At 48.0% G+C, this 11,086-nt stretch overlaps 1 protein-coding gene across 1 annotated transcript in view; it reads right to left on the bottom strand.

Annotated features, from left to right (window-relative positions):
- Positions 1-2,694: 2,694 nt before the first annotated feature.
- Positions 2,695-11,086, bottom strand: part of LOC120052253 (neuronal acetylcholine receptor subunit alpha-7-like) — a gene marked incomplete at its 5' end in the record, with an annotated part of 67,666 nt that continues 59,274 nt past the window's right edge. Inside the window, 4 exons of the mRNA XM_038999072.1 lie at positions 2,695-3,381; positions 5,028-5,137; positions 6,519-6,605; positions 8,281-8,475. Coding sequence (XP_038855000.1) covers positions 2,695-3,381; positions 5,028-5,137; positions 6,519-6,605; positions 8,281-8,475 — 1,079 coding nt within the window. The remainder of the gene's footprint in view (positions 3,382-5,027; positions 5,138-6,518; positions 6,606-8,280; positions 8,476-11,086) is intronic.

Genomic DNA, 11,086 nt, shown 5'->3' with positions numbered 1-11,086 from the left:
ATTTTGAAAGTACTGTTACAGAATGAGTGGTAAGCATCGACTAGAGCTAAGGAAGCCATTTTGACAGTACTGTTACAGAATGAGTGGTAAGCATCGACTAGAGCTACGGAAGCCATTTTGACAGTACTGTTACTGAATGAGTGGTAAGCATCGACTAGAGCTACGGAAGCCATTTTGACAGTACTGTTACTGAACGAGTGGTAAGCATCGACTAGAGCTACGGAAGCCATTTTGACAGTAACGTTACTGAACGAGTGGTAAGCATCGACTAGACCTAAGGAAGCCATTTTGACAGTAACGTTACTGAACGAGTGGTAAGCATCGACTAGAGCTACGGAAGCCATTTTGACAGTACTGTTACAGAATGAGTGGTAAGCATCGACTAGACCTAAGGAAGCCATTTTGACAGTAACGTTACTGAACGAGTGGTAAGCATCGACTAGAGCTACGGAAGCCATTTTGACAGTACTGTTACTGAACGAGTGGTAAGCATCGACTAGAGCTACGGAAGCCATTTTGACAGTAACGTTACTGAACGAGTGGTAAGCATCGACTAGACCTAAGGAAGCCATTTTGACAGTAACGTTACTGAACGAGTGGTAAGCATCGACTAGAGCTACGGAAGCCATTTTGACAGTACTGTTACTGAACGAGTGGTAAGCATCGACTAGAGCTACGGAAGCCATTTTGACAGTAACGTTACTGAACGAGTGGTAAGCATCGACTAGAGCTACGGAAGCCATTTTGACAGTACTGTTACTGAACGAGTGGTATGCATCGACTAGAGCTACGGAAGCCATTTTGACAGTAACGTTACTGAACGAGTGGTAAGCATCGACTACAGCTACGGAAGCCATTTTGACAGTACTGTTACTGAACGAGTGGTATGCATCGACTAGAGCTACGGAAGCCATTTTGACAGTAACGTTACTGAACGAGTGGTAAGCATCGACTAGAGCTAAGGAAGCCATTTTGACAGTACTGTTACTGAACGAGTGGTAAGCATCGACTAGAGCTACGGAAGCCATTTTGAAAGTACTGTTACAGAATGAGTGGTAAGCATCGACTAGAGCTAAGGAAGCCATTTTGACAGTACTGTTACAGAATGAGTGGTAAGCATCGACTAGAGCTACGGAAGCCATTTTGACAGTACTGTTACTGAATGAGTGGTAAGCATCGACTAGAGCTACGGAAGCCATTTTGACAGTACTGTTACTGAACGAGTGGTAAGCATCGACTAGAGCTACGGAAGCCATTTTGACAGTAACGTTACTGAACGAGTGGTAAGCATCGACTAGACCTAAGGAAGCCATTTTGACAGTAACGTTACTGAACGAGTGGTAAGCATCGACTAGAGCTACGGAAGCCATTTTGACAGTACTGTTACAGAATGAGTGGTAAGCATCGACTAGACCTAAGGAAGCCATTTTGACAGTAACGTTACTGAACGAGTGGTAAGCATCGACTAGAGCTACGGAAGCCATTTTGACAGTACTGTTACTGAACGAGTGGTAAGCATCGACTAGAGCTACGGAAGCCATTTTGACAGTAACGTTACTGAACGAGTGGTAAGCATCGACTAGACCTAAGGAAGCCATTTTGACAGTAACGTTACTGAACGAGTGGTAAGCATCGACTAGAGCTACGGAAGCCATTTTGACAGTACTGTTACTGAACGAGTGGTAAGCATCGACTAGAGCTACGGAAGCCATTTTGACAGTAACGTTACTGAACGAGTGGTAAGCATCGACTAGAGCTACGGAAGCCATTTTGACAGTACTGTTACTGAACGAGTGGTATGCATCGACTAGAGCTACGGAAGCCATTTTGACAGTAACGTTACTGAACGAGTGGTAAGCATCGACTACAGCTACGGAAGCCATTTTGACAGTACTGTTACTGAACGAGTGGTATGCATCGACTAGAGCTACGGAAGCCATTTTGACAGTAACGTTACTGAACGAGTGGTAAGCATCGACTAGAGCTAAGGAAGCCATTTTGACAGTACTGTTACTGAACGAGTGGTAAGCATCGACTAGAGCTAAGGAAGCCATTTTGACAGTAACGTTAATGAACGAGTGGTAAGCATCGACTAGAGCTAAGGAAGCCATTTTGACAGTAACGTTACTGAACGAGTGGTAAGCATTGACTACAGCTACGGAAGCCATTTTGACAGTACTGTTACTGAACGAGTGGTAAGCATCGACGACAGCTACGGAAGCCATTTTGACAGTACTGTTACTGAACGAGTGGTAAGCATCGACTACAGCTACGGAAGCCATTTTGACAGTACTGTTACTGAACGAGTGGTAAGCATCGACTACAGCTACGGAAGCCATTTTGACAGTACTGTTATTGAACGAGTGGTAAGCATCGACTACAGCTACGGAAGCCATTTTGACAGTAACCACACCCACATGGAAGATATACTGTATATCACCATAATAATACACAACCATTATCAAAATATAGACATTTGGTGTTCCAAGTACTGGTGTCATAATAAGTCATAACTCTAGAGATTATTTTCTCTCAAAACTGTGGGAGGTGGTTTTCAGTGGCTTCACAGAGTAGAGGCGGTTAGCTACAGTTTGTATTGTTTAGCATTATAGCTAAAGTGCTAGTTAGCGTTAGCCAATTAGCTACAGTGTTCGTTAGCGTTAGCCCAATTAGCCAGCCGAGATAAAATCCACATTATGTGAGGTAATCCTTGGTCACAGCCTCTAGGAAGTTGGGCGCCGACATGAGGATGGTGAACGTGCCGATGATGGAGAAGATCGTGAACGCCACGAGACAAAGGCGATCCACGACCGCCGCCGCAAACTTCCACTCGCTGCAGACCGCCTCGCCCTCGTCCTGCTCCCTGAACCTCTGGGCGATAAAATGAACTTCCTCCAGGATCCGCCCGATCTCCGGGATCTGGTCCACCGTCAACCTTCGGAGGATCCCCACGTCCCGGTCGGAGAGTAGCGCCTCGTTGGGGGAACATGTTCCACCTGTCCCCGTGGTCTGACTACCACCCCCAGCCCCTCCACTGCAGACCCCAACCCCAGAAGAGTCACTGCTAGGCGGGCAGCAGGGGTTATCGTGAGACCCTCCCAAGGATCCCATCCCTCCCATACCCACGGAGTGGTAGCCGAAGTAGAGGTTCATGTTGCCGTTGGTGGTTGAGGTATTGGAGGGCTGTCCCCCAGGGATGGAGCCCATCTGGATGGAGCTGGTGCTGGCGTGGTGAGGGGGAGGGTGGGAGTACTTGTAGCCTCCTGTGGTGGAGCTGGGGGTAGTAGTGGTGTTGGTGGAGGGGGTGGTCATCTTGCCTTCCTCGCCAGGCTTCTTCATGCGGAGGAACCAGGCGCACCAGTTGAGGAGGATGACTCGCATCTAGAGAGGTAGTGGAGGCAGGGGTGAGGAAAGAGAGAGAGAGTGGGAGGAGAGATGGAGAACAAAGGAGAGAGGAGAGAAAGGTGAAGACAGAGAAAGAAAGGTGGCAGCTCCCAAAAAGGGACAGTTTGCACTGATATTAAACATTTTGGCATTTTTTAAACGTTTACGGTAAAAAAAAGCAATAAAACACATACGTCGTGAACACATTACATTGTTGAGAAAAAAGGGCGATAGATAACGCTGTAAGGCACAGATGTACAAGGTATTCAGAGGTAGACCAGGTCTGCAGATGTACAAGGTATTCAGAGGTAGACCAGGTCTGCAGATGTACAAGGTATTCAGAGGTAGACCAGGTCTGCAGATGTACACCGGCAGACTATGAGACAGAGAGGCTCTACAGGGTTGGAGATGTACAAGGTATTCAGAGGTAGACCAGGTCTGCAGATGTACACCGGCAGACTATGAGACAGAGAGGCTCTATGGGGTTGGAGATGTACAAGGTATTCAGAGGTAGACCAGGTCTGCAGATGTACACCGGCAGACTATGAGACAGAGAGGCTCTACAGGGTTGGAGATGTACAAGGTATTCAGAGGTAGACCAGGTCTGCAGATGTACACCGGCAGACTATGAGACAGAGAGGCTCTACGGCGATGGAGATGTACAAGGTATTCAGAGGTAGACCAGGTCTGCAGATGTACACCGGCAGACTATGAGACAGAGAGGCTCTACAGGGTTGGAGATGTACAAGGTATTCAGAGGTAGACCAGGTCTGCAGATGTACACCGGCAGACTATGAGACAGAGAGGCTCTATGGGGATGGAGATGTACAAGGTATTCAGAGGTAGACCAGGTCTGCAGATGTACACCGGCAGACTATGAGACAGAGAGGCTGGAGATGGTTCATGTTTAAAACATGTCTGGCCTGTCTGTGAGAGCTACTCATCCCCTCAGGCATCGTTTGTCTGCCAGGGCAGAAGTGACACTTCAGGAAGCGGCATATGTTACGATGACATAGGCCTAGTCAATGAGCCGTCTCTATGACTTTGAACTACAGCCACTTTGTGTTCCAACGCTCTACAGGATCGTGTGAATATTGGATGGAAGTGGACTGACACTTTAAGATGTGAGATGAGATGACATCGGCCTAGTCAATGAGCAATGAGCTGTCTAGCGAAGGCCTTGGTGTGATCTGGTACCCCAGCAAAGCTTGTGTTACTCTTTCATTCTTGTGACGTGTCCCGGGGAAAGATGTATTTTGTATGACAGGATTTGACTGTGTTGTTGCTCTTACATTTACACTAATCCACTTCCTCTGACAACTCCCACGTTGGGGAGGAACTGAAGGGGTAATAAGATGAGTCTAAGGTGTTGTGGACACCATGGCCTTGTACCCACTGTGGTCCTACAGGATCAGAGTTGGTGAAGTCACAGGAAAGACAAACAAACTGAGCTTGAACTGCTCTACGACTTCTACAACTCTACTCAAGCACAACCAGAGACAAGGACCACGAAGACAAATACAATCTATTTTTCCGTGGCAGACGTAAGTTGAACCGGAACTGCTCTACGACTCAAGGCGTCACCTGTGAGGACATGACACAAAGAGGTTAGCAGGAAATGTAATGTAACCATGGTTACCTACCCATTTAGGCATCTTTACCCCGTGAGGGTCGTGATGGTGGAACTGTAGAACGAGAACCGTGACGACGAGAGAGAGACCCACGATCATCATGGCGAATGAAAAATACTGGCCTGCAACAACAGAAATATACATTATAGATATCAATATTAGAAATCATTGTAGTGGGCTGGAACACATATACATATAAATAATAGAATACTGGAAAGTACTGGGCAGAAACATAGAGATATAAAATACTGGAAAGTACTGGGCAGGAACACAGAGATATAGATTATAGAACACTGGAAAGTACTGGGTAGGAACATAGAGATATAGATTACAGAACACTGGAAAGAGATGGATGAGGAAAGGTCGAAAAGAGAGGTATTTTAACAGGTGATTAACAAGTTATCCCCTGCTTCAGGATAGAGAGAGAAAGAGAACGAGAGAGAGAGGACTAGAACAAGGTGAGAGAGAGAGAAAGAGATAGAAAGAGGAGAGAGAGAAAGTCAGAGAGAGGTAGAAATAGAGAAAAAGAGGATACAGCGAGAGAGAGGATAAAGAGAGAGAGAGAGAGAGATACAGAGAGATAAAGAGAGAGAGAAAGAGAGAGAGAGAAAGAGAGAGAGAAGGATAAAGAGAGAGAGATAAAGAGAAAGAGAAGGATAAAGAGAGAGAGAGAGAGAGAGAGAGAGAGAGAGAGAGAGAGAGAGAGAGAGACACAGAGAGAGGTATTTTAACAGGAGATGAGAACAGTAACCACCTGTCTGCCTGAGGTGGTAACATCCCTAACACCCTGTCAGCCCTCTGAGCTCTTCATTCTATCAACGTCTCCTCTCTTTCCTGGCTATTGATTCCTTCCATCAATCATGTACTGGCACCCTATTCCCTACGTAGTGCACTACTTTTGACCAGTAGTACACGAAATAGGGAATAGGGTGCCATTTGTGAAGCAGTCATGCAGTTCCTTCTACACCTCTCCTGTCTAGCTGACTAAAGCCTGAGGTAAATATCGGCTGGTAGACGGGAAAACAGAAGACCTTAGCGCTGTAATAAGAATGACTGTGTAGTGTGGAAACCGTATCAGTTAGATGTTTGGTCATGGGGTATTACACTGGGTTTATGAGTGGCTATTCTATACTTAACTGTGTGTGGTCAACTTACCAAGAAGGCAGAGGAGGCTGCTGAGGAGAGGACGGCTCATAATAATGGCTGGAGCGTAATGGAATGGGATCCAAAACACCAGTTTGATACCGTTCCATTCACTCCATTTCAGCCATTGTTATGAGTCATCCTCCCCTCAGCAGCCTCCACTGCCAGAAATACGGGCATAGCAAACAGACCTAAAGAAGAAACACATTCGTTTGAATTGGTTTCATGATTTAGCTTGGTATCTAGTGATGATATTGAACCACCAATCAATTCACAACGTGTATGAGCGTAATCATGTAAAATACATTAGTGCTTCTAAAAATAAATCACTGATGAGTCAATAGATGATCAATACTTTACCGATGAGAGGAACAGAGTCTGACGTAGCCGGCATGATTTCTGCTACCAGCAACATGAAGACAGTCAGAGACAGCAAGACAGTGATACCTGGGGGGGAGAGGGAGGGGGGTAGAGAGAGAGAGAAGGGTGGGAGTAGAGAGGGATAGATGGGTGGGGGTAGAGAGGGAGAGAAGGGTGGGGGTAGAGAGGGAGAAGAGTGGGGGTAGAGAGAGAGAGAAGGGTGGGGGTAGAGAGGGAGAAGAGTGGGGGTAGAGAGAGAGAGAAGGGTGGGGGTAGAGAGGGAGAGATGGGTGGGGGTAAAGAGGGAGAGACGGGTGGGGGTAGAGAGGGAGAAGAGTGGGGGTAGAGAGAGAGAAGGGTGGGGGTAGAGAGGGAGAAGAGTGGGGGTAGAGAGAGAGAGAAGGGTGGGGGTAGAGAGGGAGAGATGGGTGGGGGTAAAGAGGGAGAGAAGGGTGGGGGTAGAGAGGGAGAAGAGTGGGGGTAGAGAGAGAGAGAAGGGTGGGGGTAGAGAGGGAGAGATGGGTGGGGGTAAAGAGGGAGAGAAGGGTGGGGGTAAAGAGGGAGAGATGGGTGGGGGTAGAGAGGGAGAGATGGGTGGGGGTAAAGAGGGAGAGAAGGGTGGGGGTAAAGAGGGAGAGATGGGTGGGGGTAGAGAGGGAGAGAAGGGTGGGGGTAGAGAGGGAGAAGAGTGGGGGTAGAGAGAGAGAGAAGGGTGGGGGTAGAGAGGGAGAAGAGTGGGGGTAGAGAGAGAGAGAAGGGTGGGGGTAGAGAGGGAGAGATGGGTGGGGGTAAAGAGGGAGAGACGGGTGGGGGTAGAGAGGGAGAAGAGTGGGGGTAGAGAGAGAGAAGGGTGGAGGTAGAGAGGGAGAAGAGTGGGGGTAGAGAGAGAGAGAAGGGTGGGGGTAGAGAGGGAGAGATGGGTGGGGGTAAAGAGGGAGAGAAGGGTGGGGGTAGAGAGGGAGAAGAGTGGGGGTAGAGAGAGAGAGAAGGGTGGGGGTAGAGAGGGAGAGATGGGTGGGGGTAAAGAGGGAGAGAAGGGTGGGGGTAAAGAGGGAGAGATGGGTGGGGGTAGAGAGGGAGAGATGGGTGGGGGTAAAGAGGGAGAGAAGGGTGGGGGTAAAGAGGGAGAGATGGGTGGGGGTAGAGAGGGAGAGATGGGTGGGGGTAGAGAGGGAGAGAAGGGTGGGGATAGAGAGGGAGAGAAGGGTGGGAATAGAGAGGGAGAGATGGGTGGGGGTAGAGAGGGAGAGAAGGGTGGGGGTAGAGAGGGAGAGATGGGTGGGGGTAAAGAGGGAGAGATGGGTGGGGTAGAGAGTGAGAGATGGGTGGGTGTAGAGAGGGAGAGAAGGGTGGGGGTAGAGAGGGAGAGATGGGTGGGGGTAAAGAGGGAGAGAAGGGTGGGGGTAGAGAGGGAGAGAAGGGTGGGGGTAGAGAGGGAGAGATGGGTGGGGGTAGAGAGGGAGAGAAGGGTGGGGGTAGAGAGGGAGAGATTAGAATACTGTTTGGCATAAAACCTTATTAGAATACTGTTTGGCATAAAACCTTATTAGAATACTGTTTGGCATAAAACCTTATTAGAATACTGGTTGGCATAAAATCAGAATTAGCATAAAGGAAGGAAAACAAAAGGATTAGTTACGCTGCGCCCAGTGTCCTCGCAGAATGAGGTATCTGTGTGTGTCTCTGCATGTGTCTGCGTGTGTCTCTGTGTGTCTCTGTGTGTGTGTACATTCCTGTCCTGTGTGTGGAACCCTCCTCTCACCCAGGGAGATCTTCTCTCCAGAGTCTGCAGGCAGCAGGAAGACCAGCAGGGCCAGGCCAGAGATGAGAACACAGGGGATGAGGAGGTTGAGACCGTAGTACAGTGTTCTCCTCCTCATGGTGACAGTAAAGGTGACGTCAGGGTAGGGCTCCTTACAGCAGTCATAATACAGCTCGTTACGCTTCACTGGGACACCTGGGAGGAGGGGGGGGAGGCAGGTCAGATGGTCGTAACGATTACATAACATATTAACAACTCCATCAGATTTGAGACGAACCCCCCGTTTCCAGCATTCTGCAGAGTCTGGCATTGTGAGATGACCTTTAGACTTCATATCATACAACTTTCTGATAAGGTCAAACTGAAAGACAGCGTGACAAGGTTTGCTTGAGACAAAAATTACCCTCATAAACTGTCTGAAAACTTCCACTTTTCCAAATGACCCCAAACTAAATACCAGATTAATGTTGAGATGAATCTCCTAGTGTACCTTGTCCTCTGTATATGTATTCTGTCGTGTCTCCTGCCTCACACTCCGTAATGTACATCTAATTCCCATGTATTAATATCGCACAATGGTCTCCATCAGACACACGGACAGTGTGTGTGTGTGTGTGTGTGTGGACGTATGTGTGTGTGTGTGTGTGTGTGTGTGTGTGTGTGTGTGTGTGTGTGTGTGTGTGTGTGTGTGTGTGTGTGTGTGTGTGTGGAGGTATGTGTGTGTGTGTGTGTGTGTGTGTGTGTGTGGACATGTGTGTGTGTGTGTGTGTGGAGGTATGTGTGTGTGTGTGTGTGTGTGTGTGTGTGTGTGTGTGTGTGTGTGTGTGTGGACCAATGTGTGTGTGTGTGTGGACGTATGTGTGTGTGTGTGTGTGTGTGTGTGGAGGTATGTGTGTGTCAAGGAGAAATTGAAATGGTTCAATCACTCTGATGGCCTTTAATCATTGTAGGACGTCTAGCAGAGCACTGATTGGTTAGTGAGTTTGAGGATTTCAGACTTATCACTTCAAAGTATTATTCTTTTAACTGATTAAAACCTAGCATCTGAAAACCGTGTGTCTGTGTCCATACATGTGTGTGTATAGGACCGTAAACTAGGGTCCTATCGCTAAACGGAGCCTCAGGATGGCACCTTCTCTGGCAGAGGCACCAGGGCTGTGTCTGGAGCTGAGCCTGCTAGCTGCCTGGCCGTGCCCCAATTTAGTGAGCCTTTCCTGGGCCAGCTGTCACCTCACACCCCCCTGGTTACATACAGCCAGCTGTGTACTGTGTGTGTACTGTGTGTGTGTACTGTGTGTGTGTACTGTGTGTGTGTACTGTGTGTGTGTGTGTGTACTGTGTGTGTGTGTGTACTGTGTGTACTGTGTGTGTGTGTGTGTGTGTGTGTGTGTGTGTGTGTGTGTGTGTGTGTGTGTGTGTGTGTGTGTGTGTGTGTGTTGTGGTGTGTTGTGTTGTGTTGTGTTGTGTTGTGTTGTGTTGTGTTGTGTTGTGTTGTGTTGTGTTGTGTTGTGTTGTGTTGTGTTGTGGTGTGGTGTGGTGTGGTGTGGTGTGGTGTGTGTGTGTGTGTGTGTGTGTCCAGTGGTGGAAAAAACACCCAATTGTCATACTTTTGTAAAAGGGGAAGTCACCTTAATAGAAAATGACTCAAGTAAAAGTGAGTCACCCAGTAAAATAATGTAAATATCTGGTTTTAAATATACTTAAGTATCAAAAGTAAAAGCATAAATGATTTCAAATTCCTTATATTAAGCAAACCAGACTGCACCATTTTCTACTATTTTAATTTACGGATAGCCAGGGGCTCACTCCAACACTCAGACCTCATTTACAAATGAAGCATGTGTGTTTAGTGAGTCTGTCAGATCAGAGGCAGGATGGATGACCAGGGATGTTCTCTTGATAAGTGTGTGAATTAGACCATTTTTCTGTCCTGTTAAACATTCAACATGCAATGAGTACTTTTGGATGTCAGGGAAAATGTATGGAGTAAAAACAACATTATTTTCTTATGTAGTGAAGTAAAAGTAGTCAAAAATAGTAAATTAAAGTACAGATTCCCCCAAAAACTACTTAAGTATTAGAGTATTTTTACTTAATTCCGCCACTGGCATTCCAACACTATTGAGGCATCATTCTGAGACCAGAGGCACGTTGCCACCATCCATCCAATGACAGATGACATGGGATGGGAACAGCGTAGTTCAGGGAGGAGAATAGACCTGTAACACCACCTGGCTCGGTCACACTCAGAGCTGGACATTGATTGGCTGTCTAGCCCAGGGGACCAGGAACTGAAACAGAATAATTCAGGCAGCATGATAAGAGGCGTAACACCGGGCTCAATAATTGGCTGTCTAGCCCAGGGTCAGAGAGGCATGGGACGCAGACACCTCCTAAAACAGGGCTGCATTCTGTCAGAGATCTACTGTAAGCACAGAATGTGTAATGCACATTGTACGGAATGTGCACTATAAATAAAGGTTGATTCGATTTGACGAGAGGGATGCAGTCTGCTTAGTGGTGGACAGGTCTGGAACAAAAGTCTGCACTCCCGGCCTCCCGGGTGGCGCAGTGGTATAGGGCACTGCATCGCAGCGCTAGCTTTGCCACCAGAGACTCTGGGTTCGCGCCCAGGCTCTGTCACAGCCGGCCGCGACCGGGAGGTCCGTGGGGCGACGCACAATTGGCCTAGCGTCGTCCGGGTTAGGGAGGGTTTGGCCGGTAGGGATATCTTTGTCTCATCGCGCACCAGCGACTCCTGTGGCGGGCCGGGCGCAGTGTGCGCTAACCAAGGTAGCCAGGTGCA

The sequence above is a fragment of the Salvelinus namaycush genome, chromosome 8 (assembly GCF_016432855.1).
Source record: "Salvelinus namaycush isolate Seneca chromosome 8, SaNama_1.0, whole genome shotgun sequence".
Taxonomy (NCBI): domain Eukaryota; kingdom Metazoa; phylum Chordata; class Actinopteri; order Salmoniformes; family Salmonidae; genus Salvelinus; species Salvelinus namaycush.
This window is presented reverse-complemented; position numbering and strand designations above follow the sequence as displayed.